This window comes from Nipponia nippon, unplaced genomic scaffold, assembly GCF_047370975.1.
Source record: "Nipponia nippon isolate SJK-2023a ecotype South Korea unplaced genomic scaffold, ASM4737097v1 scaffold_4, whole genome shotgun sequence".
NCBI classification, from domain to species: domain Eukaryota; kingdom Metazoa; phylum Chordata; class Aves; order Pelecaniformes; family Threskiornithidae; genus Nipponia; species Nipponia nippon.
In genome coordinates this window covers 44,028,079-44,043,269 of record NW_028262358.1, presented here as the reverse complement: position 1 = coordinate 44,043,269, position 15,191 = coordinate 44,028,079, and the positions used below count along the sequence as shown (strand labels likewise).

Here is a 15,191-nt window from a genome sequence, read left to right as displayed (position 1 = left end):
AAACCAGATAGACAGTGGATGCTGTCTTTAGAAACTGTCACCTGGTTTGTATAGTGTCTGTAAGTGGGCTGATGGGTGCTCGGGTGTGTGGCCTCTGCTTTGGGACCCTGGACACTGGGGTCAGCAATAAGGCATGTGTGAAACTGAGCTTTCCAGCAGCATCCTGGGCTCAGTTATACCAGGGCAAAGTTCCAGTCCATGTGCTGCATCGCATTTGGTGCAGGACTTGAGCTAAAGAAGGTTAGGGTGGCCTAGTCTGAGATGCTCTTCAGGGCAGCCTGTGGGTTGGTCTAATTTTTGCCATCTGGTTGCAGCCTCAGGAGCGCTGTTTTGCTATGGATCACTGAAATACTTGATGACCCCAGTTCAGTATTAATCGTGCTACTTACATTGCAGTGATTGTGCTTAACTTCAAGATTAAATACGTTGTCACCTCTCTCCTTTTGAGAAACACCATATTCCATAAGCTGCTCAATTCCGCATTTTCCAAGGCAATAACAATTCCAAGTGCCGTTGTAATCCCCTTTGCTGCTTTATTAAGCTCAATGCCGTATTTTTCATTCATTTACACATCCTAACAGCATCAGTTTAAGTGGTGTGTTAAGCCTTTCTGTGTACATCAGAGCAACATGTAATTTTCATTTCCATTTTACCCAGTGGCTTCTAAATCTAGAGGTGATAATTATTATTTGCATTGTAATTATGCCTCAGTTGAATCAGAGGCTTTGCAATGATCTAAAAACGAAGGACATTTTGTGTCAAGATCTGGTGGGGTTTTTCTGCTGGTAAAGCTCCACATGACTTCAGAAGGGCCTAGGATTTGAAAACTAAAATGCAGCCTGGATTTCCCTAGTAAGCCTTGTGTTTTCTTCTCCCCAGGGGATGAGCGCTCCCGGGAGTCTCCAGCCCCAGCCGAAGCACAGATGCAAGCCGGGGCGGAAGGCGGTGGAAGGGTGAACCGCTGTTGCTGGAAATGCTCCGTGACGCAACTCAAGAAGATTTTCTGGGGTGTGGCCGTGGTCCTGGGTGTCTGCTCCTCCTGGTCAGGTTCAACCCAGCTAGCAAAACTGACCTTTAAGAAATTCGATGCACCCTTCACTCTAACATGGTTTGCAACAAACTGGAACTTTTTATTCTTTCCTTTGTATTATCTTGGACATGTTTTTAAGTCAGCCGAAAAGCAGTCTCCAAAGCAAAGATACAGGTATGGGAGCTTTTTTTTTTTTCTGTTGTGGCTCTTGCATGCTGTTCTACCTCTAGCGGACATTTTATTCGGATCAGCCAGTTAAATCAAACTTGCATTTGCTTTCCTCTTCAGGTTGTTAAAAGATGTTCTGAATTCATTCTGTGTCCTGTGCTAGGTGGTATGTTACTATTTTTAATACAATTTCACTCCAACAGTAAGAAATCCAGGTTTATTTCCGATGCGTACAAGTCACGTAATGAAATTCCGCATTTTCTGCAATTGCTTTTCAAGAGTTTTCTGTTCAAACCTCTGTGAACATCATTTTTTTTATTAATATCTTCTGCCTCTACCCACAGCTGACTTTTGTGGCAGTCTCTGAGTAAGCTAAGTAAGCTTTTCTTTTTCCAAACTCAGGACTAGTGCAGTGCCTTGAATAGCCAAGCAAAAAGTATTGCAGTATTTTCCTGGCATTATGCCCCTGACATCAAAGGCCAAGCTCTGATCCCAGTTAAACTCGAGCTGTTGTGTTTATTTCCGGGAGGAAGCGCAGTCATAACCAAAAGCAGCACTTTGTCTTCAGCACACCTTGTCTTTACAGCAAGCCAAACCCACAAAGCCTGAAGCGCTCATGGAAAACCCTGAGTGCCCGTCCTCCATGAGGGGCTGAGGATGCTCTGGCTGCTTGAAGGACTGCCTCTTGGTGAGCGCTCCTTCATCTCATCTCATTTTGGCCTGAGCGGTGTCTGGGACAGATGGGATGACTCAGCCATCAAGATGTCCCGTGTCAGAGAGCTTCCCCGATACGTGGAAGGATGTGAACAACATTTTCCCCTTCTGTTACACAGTGGGGCTCACAGCCTTTTAATGAAGTAGCTGAGAAAGTAAACAGTAAGAAGTACACATTTCTCAGCTTCCAGCTGTGCAGCAGCGAGGTGGAAACTCACTACAGGAAAAAAATCTAAGAACCCAGGATACTCAGGCAATGCTCCACCTCAGATGACTAGGGTTAAGATTATAAATGCTGAAATTGTGCTGCTTAGCCATTATTACAGTTTCTTCATCTTTTAAATCATTCGGAGTCTGCAGATAAAGGAATTTCACTGTTCACTGCAGGTCCTAGAGCAGTATCCAGAAGTTTTAAAGGCATTTTCCTAAGATGCCATGTTTCCTGCACTTGAGTCTTCAGTTTGTATTTGTTGTTTACTCCACAGCAAACATGGTTGCTTCAGAGATGAGAGAAGCATGGAGGTTAGAGAAAGCAACAGTTTAATCTAAAAACAAAACCAAATGCTAGCCCAAAACAACTACCTTTTTGTTTCTTTGGGTTTTAAATATTTTCCTTTCCAGCTGCTCTCAGATACTGTTTTAAATACTGCTGAATTCTGGGGTGAGCAGTTGTGGTTCGCCAGATCCCTGGGGTTAAAACTAGAGCATTATACTCTTTGTTGCTGCAGTTAATTGATATGGTTGGTAGTTTTATGTCTTCCATTTAATTAAATGATGGCTGAGTTGAAGAGCAGGTGCAAGCCCTGCAGCCTGTTTGGCATGCAGGGGAACATCATTACAAGTAAGCTTGCAGCAGGCTTAGTAAAATACGTGTATTTTGTGCCTGACCAGCAGACTGAATAGGGTTAATTCGTGGAGTTTTTTATTGGTGTCAGGGTAGTCTTGGGTATTTGGAGATACGGCTTTGGTTCCTAGCTTTGCTGCAGATTTTGTTTTGTGGCTTTGAGCAAGTCACTACAGACCTCTGATTTCCTTGTACTCTCCGTTTGTTTGGATGAGACAGTCCTTCAGAGGGAGGACTGACCCTTACCATGTGTTTATATAGTGTCTGTTTTGCTATGTCCGCTACACTGAGACCTTTCAGTGGTCCTGCACTAAGAATTACTGTAAAAAGAATTGCTGTTCATCTGCCTGCTCCATTACGGCTGAGATGTCACATGGACGTACATCTGAAAACCGAAGCATTGAGTTCCAGAATCCCCTCCTAGGTATTCGACCTTTTTGAGTATTTTATATATACATGGGGGGGGGGGGGGGGGCGGGGCAGGGAGAGAGAGACTTTACAGGTCTGTATGAGGCATTGCCGTCTTCAGGAAAACTTGCACTCCAGGCACAGTTGGACATGTTAGAGAGGCATTGCATGAGCTTCTGGATAGTTAAAATAAGACAATTCTGACCTGGAACTAACAAGCAACTTGCTTAATCACTTGCTTCTTCTTTTATCCGTCACTTTCATTTATATTTTATATACTATCTAAGCTCTTTGGCAGAAATTTGCAATGAGATAAATGAAAAGGTGGCAGTGGGAGAAGGTGGAAATATGACATCTAAGTCACCTTAGCAGTGAGGTAGTAAAGGAAGGGATTCTCGGGTCTTGCCTACACAGGTTGCTAAAATCCACAGGCACCTAATTTTTTTGGCAGCAAGGCTCCCCAAGGGCACCTGCGCAGCCGCAGCCGCCGCCTCCTCAGCAGGGCTGGGCAGCCCAGCCTCCCCTCACCGCCTCTTCCTCGGCGGGCGGCTTCGCGGGGCCTGAGCCAGCAGGCGTGCTGTGGGGTACCTCGCTATACAGCTAAGGAGGGTGTAAAGAACAGCAACCATTAGGGAAAAACAGACAAAAGAGGGATCATAAAATCTAGGAACAGTGAATAGATATACAGTCCCTCCTATAGAGATTACATGGTTTGTTATGGTTTTAAATTCCTATTGTATTGTACCAGTATGTATATATAATATGCCGTAAGTATATGAATTTGTATGTTTTGTAGTCTCACAAAAGAACCTACCTGTCGTGGACACAAACCAGTTTAAAACTGCACAGATTTTTTTTCCCATTTTATAGCATATATAATTGCAATAAATCTGACACAAAAATTTTGTAGTAGCACGTTAAATTTAAAAGCAGGTTTTTTCAGTTTCTTTATAAGATTTTGAGTATTAGGCCATGATGTAAAGTATTAAACATTTCTCATTGACCCATATTGCATGGTGAGGAACTTTCTATTTAAGCTGAAGTAGACTATCAGTCACGTCCAGAGCATGGGGAGAAAGTCACTCTTCAAAGCAAACCAAACCTTATGCATTCATGTCCGAACTGCTCTGGGCTCCCTGTGCAGCTCCATCAAACGCCAGAGTTGTGCCCAAGTGTAGACCGCTCAGGGAGAACTTGTCCCACCCTCGCTACCGAGGGTACCACCCACCCTTGGCACAGGACTGTGTGTGCGGGGAGTGATGCAGAGAGCTCTAGCAGGCCACTGAAGAGCACGCCAGGGTCAGCGCCGCTCTCTTCCTTCTTGTGCAAGTGCTCACTAGCTTAAAATAAAATTATGGTAACTAAATTATCATTCATTTCAACCACTGTCCAGTCCAGAAATAACACACGTAATGATTTATGCGCCTAATGGATCATTTAAGACTACTTCATTTTGGCTTCATACTTTTTGCTTCCAAACTGCTTTATAAAATGACACATTTAATCTGATGAGCTACCCTCCGTCATACCTACATTATTAATTTATGAGGTAACGTAAATTAAAAGCACTAGAGTTTAAAGCTCCCTGGCTACGTGAAAGATTAAATTAAAATCTTTGTAAGATATTGCTTAGCTTTGTGTATCTCTAGGCAGGACAAAACACACCTTTTAAAAAGATTCACTCTGTGTGTGCCAACTAGGAGAATAACGGAGGAGTGTGTTCACATTTTAGCAGGAGAGTACCTCAGAAAGCTTGCTTATTTTGATGGTATGGTCTTATCTAGTGATTTTTTGAGAAGGAAAGGGCAAGACTTTTCAGAATGGTTTGCATGATTATTTATTTATTTGTTTATCGTCTAGATCTTGATTTTTATTTCATAAAGCATTAGGGCTAGAGAAAACACCAGAAGCTAAAACTAAATCTCTTCCATAACCTTGACTAGAGCTGATGTGTTGGGTGAATGAAAGAAGTATCACACGTACCTGCACTGATCTACAAACACATTTGAACGTGTTTTAACGTGTTCTTTTTCACTGAATCAGAGTTTTGTCTCTACACTGCCCCCAAATTAGCTGCCACCGATCTTTCGGAATTTGAAGGTATTTCTTTGAAAAGAAAGAAAAAAGTTGCAGGTAACGCCGAAGTATAGTTATTTCTTTGAAACTGAACCAAAATACTGGGGGTAACAATGGTAGAGGACTAATGTAGTAGATCTCACTTAGTCTGATTTACCAACATATTAACTTCACAAGAGTCACTTTCGCTTTATATGCATATGGGCTCAGAATCGAGGCTTAGCTCTTCAGTGGCCAGAAATTATCAGTGCCATAGCTTCACATGATGTCCAGGAGAATGTGGGCCAGTTTCTAAATTCGTTTCACATGTATTTCTGCTAGCATGGAGGAGGCGAGGCACTAGCCCGGCAGCCCCAGTAATTCCAGGAGTTGGGTCCATTAGTTTGATTCTGACTCATAGGAAAGTGCTGCTCACTGCGCCACGGGCGCTGCCCTCCTCTTCTGCAGCAGACACAGAACCTGGACATGCAGTGCTGGTAACCAGCCGCCTGGCCACGATGAAACTCTAAGGGGGAAGAAGGTCAGAGCCTGATTTGGCATGACTGGATGCTTTTTTACTATTGATTTTCAGCATTTTGTATTCATGAGTCTCTCTTACCCAGCAGCATTAAAATGTTGCAGTGTGGTTGACTTGGCACCCTACTGATTTATATTACTACTTAGGTGGGAGCTTCACCACCAGAGCAGACAGCATTAACAGAGTCATAAATAAGCTACAAAGGCATCAAGACATGATGAATGCAAGTGTTTTTATCAAATGTCACCCAATGAAGCATGTTTTCTTTCAAAAAACTTCAGTTTATAAACTCTATTTGTCTAATTCAGTACATTAGCCTTAAAATAATACCTATTTACTTTGTGTTCCTCAAAATAAAGTCACTTTACAATTCAAGTTCCCATTAACTTGTGGGAAAAAACCCTAACAACCAAAGAACAAAAAGAACCCTTGAAATTAAAAGATAATAGCGTCCAATTCTTAGCGAGTTAGATTATCAGTTTGATCTCTACAGCAATCTATCAGGACGTACCTTTGTGCTTGGTATCAAAGCGATTAATTGACATAAGATGTGGATTTTGTGCAAGAGGTTTATCGTACTTGTGGTCATCTCTCTCTCTCCTGCAGATGACTGAACTGTTGTTGGTAATGTGTTATTGATGGGCCACAGTATCACTTCTCAGACTGTTTTCACTGAACCTGCACTTTTCTTCCAGGGGTTCTAGCTGAAATTGTACTACTAGCAACTAGCAGTAGTAGCGAAGCCTTCTGCTGGAGCAATGTGGTGTTTGTGGTAGGGGCAGTGCTGGTGGGCGTCTGTCCGATGTCCAAGCTGCTGTGCGTACAGCATCAAGCTAGGGCATGGAGCATTCATTTGAGCTTAGCTCAGCTGAAGCCCAAGCCATAGAGCTCGGGGTGATGCTGTTGTTAGCTTCTGTTTCTCAAACTTAAATAATTACCGCTTCCTGATGAAACCTGTGGTAGCTGCTATCTCGTCTCTTTTGAAAAGGAAAGTGCATCCCCATGGGACATGGGCTAGCGGTGCGTTAACACACAGGAGTTCTGCAGGTGGCTTCCGCTACCGCCTTGACATAAAACAGCTATGCTGCATTATTGCCAGATTATCACGTAAAAGTTGTCATTTCAGCTGCTTCCTTGGGGATACTTGTTTTCTTAGGTGATTAGCTTAGTGTCATGGTTTCCTGCTCTTTGTGGCTCTTGAAACTAAATTTTCTCAGCCAGCTGTCAAAAATATGCTGTACGGGCTGCCTGTTCTTGAGAAAATAGGTAGTCCTCCAGCTGCAGAGTATTTCTAGAGTAGCCTTCTGCTCACAGAAGTCTTTTATACACACTGAAGACAGTACCAGGGGTTAGATTAGCAAGGGAATTTGCCACAGCTAGCTCCTCAGTGCCACACTGCATATTCCAGCACTGCCAGTTTGGAGCTGAATGCCTGGTTTCCTCCTAAAATGCACAGGGAGAGCAAACACCTACAGAGGAGACACAAACATGAGGCATGTAAGGTAAACAGCAGGAAAGGCTGAGGAGAAAGAGAAAGTCTGTTTGCCAAACTCTAGCTGTCAGTGGGAGCCCTACACCATCTCAGAGTTAAGTGCCTAACTAGACTTGAGGTGACACTCTCTGTTGATGTTTTCCATTGGAAAACTTAAAAAACTGCTCCAGGACCTGTGTTCAAGGTGGTGGTTTTTCTGTTCCTCAGACGCATGGTATGGGCATGGTACCTACATCAGGCTCGTGATGTGAGTGGCTGGCAGAACACCCCAAAATCAATTCCCTAAGTTCCCCAGAGATAGCTCTCACAATGTGAAGCCTGCATGTGGGTCTCGGGCACATAAGGTGGCATTTATACGCTTACCTCCCTTTCTAAATTTACCTGAGCTTTAACATCTCCTGAAAACGCCTTTAAGAGAATTTCTTTAAACTTCTGTTTGACTAGTTTGCTAATTCCTTCTATTCAGGTAGCTAACACTGCCTTTGAGAGCTCATGTCTTAGCTTTTGTGAGAAAACGGTTGTGGTTCCTTCCTTAGGAAACCAGTCCTTTCTAATTTAGCCTTCCAGTTTGTACTTGGAGATTGCGTTTGTATTTCAGACCATGATGTTCTGAAAAGAGCTTAGCGTTCATGTCTGTGAAAAACTTTCCCGTAATCTGAAGATCCTTCATCTGTTGAGGATCACTTCTTCTGGGCTTTTGGACCATTGTGGAATGCTAATTGAGAATAAAAATTGGGTACTACCTGATCAGGGGAAACATATGTTCTTTAATCTTGAGCCTGGTTTGAAAAATCATTCCAAGGATGATTGAATTAAGTGGTGTCCTGTAATTTTGTCGTATTGTTCCATTACTTTTGTCTTCTCTGCTGTGGCTTGAACAGATGCTCTAAAATAATTACATTATATGCCTCCTATGAGGTAACGGTGCTTGAGGCAAGGACTAGAAAGAGAAGTAATTGTTCTTGTTACCTGCAGGCAGGGCATGTGCTATGAAACAATGTGTTTATGTAATGGCTTTTGCTTGGAAAAAACGTCGTGTCTTGCAGCACTGAACGATCTCTGGTCAGCAGTTAAATTGGACTTCATTAGCTGGCTCTTCCTCTGGTTAGTAGCTGCCAAGCTTCCACGCCACTAGGGCTTTTCCCAGATGACTTCAAGAGCAAATCTGCCTATACCGATCCTACCCACACTGATCCCTCTGCACTGACTGAGACAGTGGAACCAAGCAAGCCAGGTTGAAGGGACCTCGGGGGTCACCTCCTCCCTTCCGTGCCTCCAGGCATGACCTGCACGCACAAACAGAAAAGGAACTGCATTTTGTGGCTGGCAGAGGGAAAAAGGGACTGGGAAAAGAGTGTGTGATCATGGTTACTGTGTGGGGAAAGAAGCAGAAAGCTGAGGTGAGCATGGATATGCTGTTTTTCCAGTCATCATAACATGAAAGAAGACAGAGTTCACAGCTGGTCCTTTTGCAGGAAGTGTTTTGCCTCGGTCATCCTATCAAGTATCTTGACACCCAGTGCACAAACTCATTAAACGGGGCCTATCCTAGACAGGTTCTCCCATGTTGTTTATCACAGCAACATAAACAACAACAAAACTCAGGAGGGAGTGATAAGGAATTCTGCATTTTTTTTCAGCCCAGATCTGTGTCAAAATATCTTGAAGACAGCTACCTTTAAAGCTGCTTTAAAAAAGGAAAGTGCCTGTATGGTAACAGACTTCATAGCTATAATTAACAGCTCTCAATAAAGACCAACGATACAGTGAGAAGTGTTGGAGGCTGGCAGTACTACAGAAGTGGAAAAAACCTTTTTGTCCAGCTGCCTAGTGGTTATGGACCATGTCCAGATTTCCCAGGATTGTTTGTGTTTGTATGAAAGGGCAGCCTCATATAAATGCACAAGTACCTAGCTGAAGATCCTGTTCAGTCCGGGTCTGCAGGAGCTGGCCACCCTTGCTTGTTAGTCAAACCTATAGTTGGTAAAAAGGGAGAAATAACCAAAGGTGAAGGTTGGCAGCAGCATAGGTACATGAACAGGGCTTTAGAAATTGAAAAACCTTGTTGAGCAGTTAAATAATGTTGTCTGTGAACATCCATAGATTTTTTTTTTGGAGGGAAACAATGGTAAGACATGAGCTGATGGCTAGACAGGCTCATATATGTACTCGCACACCCATGTACTCACACACCCATTTCTGTGTTTCCAGTGCTAAAGTGCCTTTCTAAATGTTAGCTTCCCTCCAGAGAATCTGATCCAAAATGGAGCAGAGAAACAAAATCTGGTTTTGTTACCTCGTTTGCCTGCTTTGGCTGGCAGTTAGTGAAGACTGCTTCTCTTCAGCCTAGCTGTGAAAAAGAAACAACCCTCCTGTTGGTCTGTTTGTCAGTCCTTGGGGTCAGGGCTAAAACTCAGCCAGTTTAAAGGAAAGAGCCTCATTCACTTTATGGCCTTTACAGTCATTGCCACATCATGTGGGACTCGTGTCCTCAGCAAGCCCACACTAACCAAGTCCACTGGGGCCGCCTCATCTGTTCCCTGTTCCCCATATCTCCAACTGAGCACTTCCCCACGTGGAGTTGGTTTCATTTGCTCATGGTTTGTTAATTTATAAATTGCATTCCTTCTCTTTGGAGCAGGGGGATTGTTTACTTGTTTGCTGAAGCTGCTTATTTTGCGAGCGCGTAGAGACTGCTGCAACGTTTCCTTCATATCTTTGAAAACCTTCCACTGCCTTGGTTAAAGGTTCAGACTCACACAGGGGGAATGTGCCTCTGGAAGCCTTATGTGAAAGACGGCATCCCCATCTCTTTCAGCAGACACAAATGTTAAACCCAAGGGTTCTCAAGTCATCGAGAATGTCCCTTCAGTGACAGAGTGGTATTAACCTTCGTGTAGCACGTTGCTAACATGAGGCACCCTCGAATGGTATGAGCCCAGGTCCATTCGCTACAGGAGGACTCTGTTCCTTTATGTCATCTGGCATTTGCCTTTGCATTGCATCTAAAAAACGTTTTGCTTCACCAAAATACTGGGGTTTTTTAACTTAATTATCTTCACCGTATCTATTGAAGAAGCCAGCCAGGCCAACTGAAAATTGTATCCTGCTTTTTCTGCACTGAACCTACAGCTTTCTTTACTAGTTTGGCTTATTATGCTTTCAGCTGGAGTACATATAGATTTCCAAGTACAGAAAGATGATTTTTCAGCTATGAAAAGCTCTCCTATTAAATAGCACACTAGAAAATAGCGAGAATTGCAGCTCTTCTTTCACTACCTCTTAATAGTACCTAGAATAAAAATGAAGCTACAGTTCTGTAATGCTGTCTGATATTTTCACCATCTAACAAATGGTGCTGTTGTTAGACCATCTCACCATGATATCCTGAACATCAGGTCATAGAAACACAGAGTAATTCTGGCTGCTGGGCACCTGGTGAAGGAGGTCTGTAGTCCAGCCTGCTCAGCATAGAGCCACATCATATCTACTTTTTTATTTTGTTGATGGTTAGTGATCTGCACACACTGAAGGAGACATAACTATTATTATTTGAATTTATGTGTACCTTATTGCATCTTTTAATGTACTGTCTCTAGATACCCCAAAATGACATGTACCAGAATGCGTTGGCACAAATGGTACCCATTCTGCTGCTGTTTGCCCCTTTTTGCCAGAGCCACCTTAAATATTTGTCTGTCCTCAGGCAAGAACATGTTGATTCAAATCCTGAGGATTTGATTTATTTTTCATTAACCTTGAAATTTTTTTTAAAATGGTATTAACCCACTATAAAGTGTTTCTGCTTAACTTATTTTTAATAATCAAACAAATTTTCACCTAGCATTTTCAGTATTTCATGAAGTTCTCTATATTAAATGTGATAGGTCCAGTCAGCACTTGACCCTAGCTGGCACAGCTCCACTGAGTCCCATGACAGTGTGCTGATTTCTATCAGAGAAGGGTCTGGCTCGGTGAATATTAAAAATATCAAGTTAATAACTATTTAGATGTGTTTCATCTTTCCTTCTTTCAGAGGGGAACTCAGGCTTTCACCAGGCTGAAATTCACCCTACTCCCCCACATAATTTTTTTTAAAAGTGTCTTTTGATTCTGGAGAACTGAAGTAGAAAAACTTCATGTTGAAAAATAGTATCCCAGAAGAGGATACAGTGACATACAGCCAAAAGATCAGCTGCCTTCCATTAACGTACCTGCAGATCTGCACTTGCTCATGAAATTTTTAGCAATTAAGACCAACCCTCTGAAAGTCTTATCGCATTTAACGAAGAGCTCTATCGATTTCATAGATTTTTCAAACAACTTAAACAACCATGTTCGTCTGTAGTTCCAGGTAATTCCTATAATGCTGTTACTTTCTGCCTTACTGAGTGCTGCATGGCTTTTTTAGTAGAGTTGTACTCTTCATCATGTAAAAAGGATAACTGTAGGGGGTTATGATAAAGGTCAGCTAAATCATGTATGGATTGGAGAAGATGAGGAAAGAGCTACGTGGCATCAAACAGAGTGAGTGAGGTGTTTGAAACAAGGGAGGAGCTTTCTAACAGTGTGCAACTGAGCCATCAGGAGTCTGAAAAACAAGGGGAGCCTGAAAGAGTGGTTAACGCATGCTTGGGAATCGGAGATGGTGGGGCAAATGTGGCCTCTTGTGGGAGCAGATTGCGTGAGCTCTGCTAAAACCTAACACTCACATGAATGATGTCGTTCTTTTAGCTCTTCTACAAGCTAAGCTAGATCAGTAAATCCTACATGATTTTAATGGACAGCGTGCTTAGCGTAGTATTGCTAATGCGTTGAGTCCTGTGGCTGGCTGCGGGTTCTTGGCGTGGGATATTCCAGAGCTCAGCAGCCACAGAGCCATCCAAGTTATAGGGGTCCAGACAAGACACTTGGGAGTATCTAGGGAAGATTTAATCATATCAGCAACAGCTATTATTTCATGTGTTAACAGATTGATTTCTTACCATGAATGAATGTACAAATAAAATTTACCAAACTGCTAACGATACTTTCTTGGGATCTTTTCAAAAGTGAGCATCAAATTGGCTTTATTTTTAGGCAAACAGGAATCATAATGAGGACATTCCTCTTGAAAATCTTACCGGTTATATCTATAGTTAATTGTGGACCTTACTTTTGGCTGGCAAGTTGCAAAATGTTGTCCGCTGCTTTATATTTCTCGAACTTTGTTTTGTTTTAAGGATTTAAAAAAAAAAAAACAAACCATCTGGCTTCCCGGATATGTTTGCTGCAAGAAGCCAGAGACAAGTAGTTTCGAGAAACTGGAGACAAGTGTGTTTCCTCCATAGCAATTGTGCTAAAAACAGTTCTCTCTGTCAATGTGGCTTCAGACACTTTCCACTATTACGCTGCTGGTATCTGGAGTCTCATTACCCAAAAAGCCTTTGTCTAGCGCAGAGCAGTAAATAACCACGGATTTTAGGCACATGTAGATACATCTCATTAGGGAAATTTGAAAGGGAGATGACAAATAATGTCCTGAAATCAATCTAATGTCATGATCTGAATGTGCAATGGCAAATCATCCTTCCTCAAGTCACTCGGCTACTGAAGGCTGCAGATGGGTTTGCCTTCAGCGAGCGTTTGGCGTTTGCATGCCTTTGGGCTAACAGCTGTGACCACGCAGCTCCTCCGCATGAAGCGTGCTGATGGCACCTACTAGATGTTGTGCAGCTGACAGGAAAAAGATGCAATAGTTCATTAGTTCTGTCATTCTGTTTAATTCAGACATTTTCAAAAGGAATGGCACTGAAAGCTTTGTAGTACTGAAGGTGCGTAATAATTGCATCAAAATTGCCCATCTGCAGCTAAAGTGAGATAATTGCCAAGGCGTATTTGCATTTGCAGAAGAGATTTTGAATAACAAATGTTTATAAAGCCCTTCTGTCGTCATGTTATCCAGTCCTCACCCCATGAGCCAAACTCTCAATTCTTTTACACTCTTGATGAGAAGATGAGAATCTGGACCAGTGTAAGTCACCTGAAATTGGCTCCCAGCTCCCCAGCAACATTTATGAACCAAATTGAATGACAGTAATCAGCAAACTCCAGTGATTCCTTGCTAATGTTATTTTCTGTATCTTTAATAGTAAATTTAACTAAATTACTGGAGTTTAGGGGTGCCGGTACTGATTTTCAGTGATGCTGAACGGCACTCCTTCCTGAGGGGCAGGGCTTGTGATGATGTCAGATCCACAAAAGGGCTGACACACATGCCCTGTCCTACAAACAGGCATAAACATCTACGTGTGGTTTCCAGCAGATGCTTCCCCTCCTCAGGAGACCCTCTTCTCTCTCAGAGGTAAAGACTGAGCAGATCCATCCTCACAAACACAGACATGCTGAGGATATTGCAGGCCTGGCAGCAGCACGTGAGATGCAAGCCCATCTTAATTAGGTTTATTGTGGTTGATCTAACCTGCTCCTGCAGATAAGCTCGTTAGCAAGGACTCAGCTTACCCCAGGCTTTGAACACAGTCCCTCCATGCATGACAAAATGCAGACAGCTGAAAGACATGTCCTGGTTTATGTGCCTCTGTACCTGGTCAATCCCTTCTCCGCAGGGAGGTGTTTGTAACCGCTCCCGTGTTCTGGTGCGCTCCCTTTTCCTGGCAATTAAAGACGCAAACAGCACTGGCCAGACAAGATTTGTTGATGCAACTTTGTTATCTTATGCTTCTCCGAAAATGAATTAATTGATTTTTCCATTGGACTTGATACAAGTTGTGCTGATGTCCCCATCATCCTCAGTATGATGGGCTGATTCCTAAGAGCTGCCTTACAGTCTTCGCAACACAACTCGTGCCTCTCCCGTGCTCTCGTGCAGTGACTCGAGCTGCTCATTCTAGCCCAGCACTACTAAATGAACAAGCACAGATGATTGACAATGGGATGGAAAATGTTTCCAGCGAGATGAGGGGATCACCTGCTTTCTGCCACTGTGTGCCACTGGTCTTTCTGCATGAACAGAGGAGCTGCCATTCCTGCTGTGGGATCCCTTCAGCAAAAGAGCTGCCTGCCTCCCCCACGGTCAGCTCACCCTGCAGCTTTTCAGCTTGTAAACCCTTGGCACTGTAGTGAGATTTCAGCAGGCTGTACCTCTTGAGTAGCCCCAGCATGGGCATGGCAAAGCTGACTAGCTCTCCAGCGCTGGGAAAGTAGCCAGCAACCCTAGGAGACAACTAAGGTGGTGTCCCCAGCCACCCAGAGCCCTGCACACCTTGGAGGTGCTTTGCACACCTAGGTCGGTGAGGCTCTTCAGATCTCTTCACTGCGCCAACAGTGCTCTGCTGGGGGAGCGGCACTCTCGCTGCTAGGCATCCAGAAGGAAGTAGGGTGGCAAAACAGGCATCGCCTTTTCCAGGTTTCTGGACAAATAGTTTCACCTGAGAGGCTGAAACCACATTGCTGCTCTTGTCACTCTTCCTGGGAAACAGTTTAAAAAGAAATTCAGAGGCGACACTAAAATTAGTAACAATATAAACTACTGTTCAGTGCATTTTTCTCTCTCAAGGGCTTAAGCTTATTGAGTAACCTCTCTGTCTCAGTTTCATCACAGAGCGTTAAGTTCTGAGAAAGGGCTGAGCCCAACCACTGAAGCTCTTTATTCTAGTTGTGTAGGTGTGGTATTGACCGAGCCAAATTTAACAGTTTACCCAGTGCACAGTTACAGTAAAACGAGCCAGATTTTGCATTACGTACGTCGGGGGGGGGGGGTTGGATAGGGATATCGCAGGGCACTGTGACTCTGAATGACTCTGTTACTGAGGCTCGGTGAGGTGTCAGGGTATTTTGGGTAGCATTTTTGAGGTTCTGCTGCTGAATTCTCTACTCTTACTGAAGGCTGTGGTGAAACTGTAATGATTCAGTTGGAAGGAGTGGTGAACGAGTAGTGAGAGCT

The 15,191-nt window shown here is 43.3% G+C and overlaps 1 protein-coding gene across 3 annotated transcripts in view; it reads left to right on the top strand.

Annotated features, from left to right (window-relative positions):
- The window catches only part of SLC35F3 (solute carrier family 35 member F3), a 193,817-nt gene that overhangs the window by 141,057 nt on the left and 37,569 nt on the right, over nt 1–15,191 (top strand). For all 3 annotated transcript variants that reach the window (XM_087774062.1, XM_087774064.1, XM_087774063.1), the window contains one exon: nt 880–1,204. In XM_087774062.1, the coding sequence (XP_087630188.1) occupies nt 880–1,204 (325 nt within the window). The remainder of the gene's footprint in view (nt 1–879; nt 1,205–15,191) is intronic.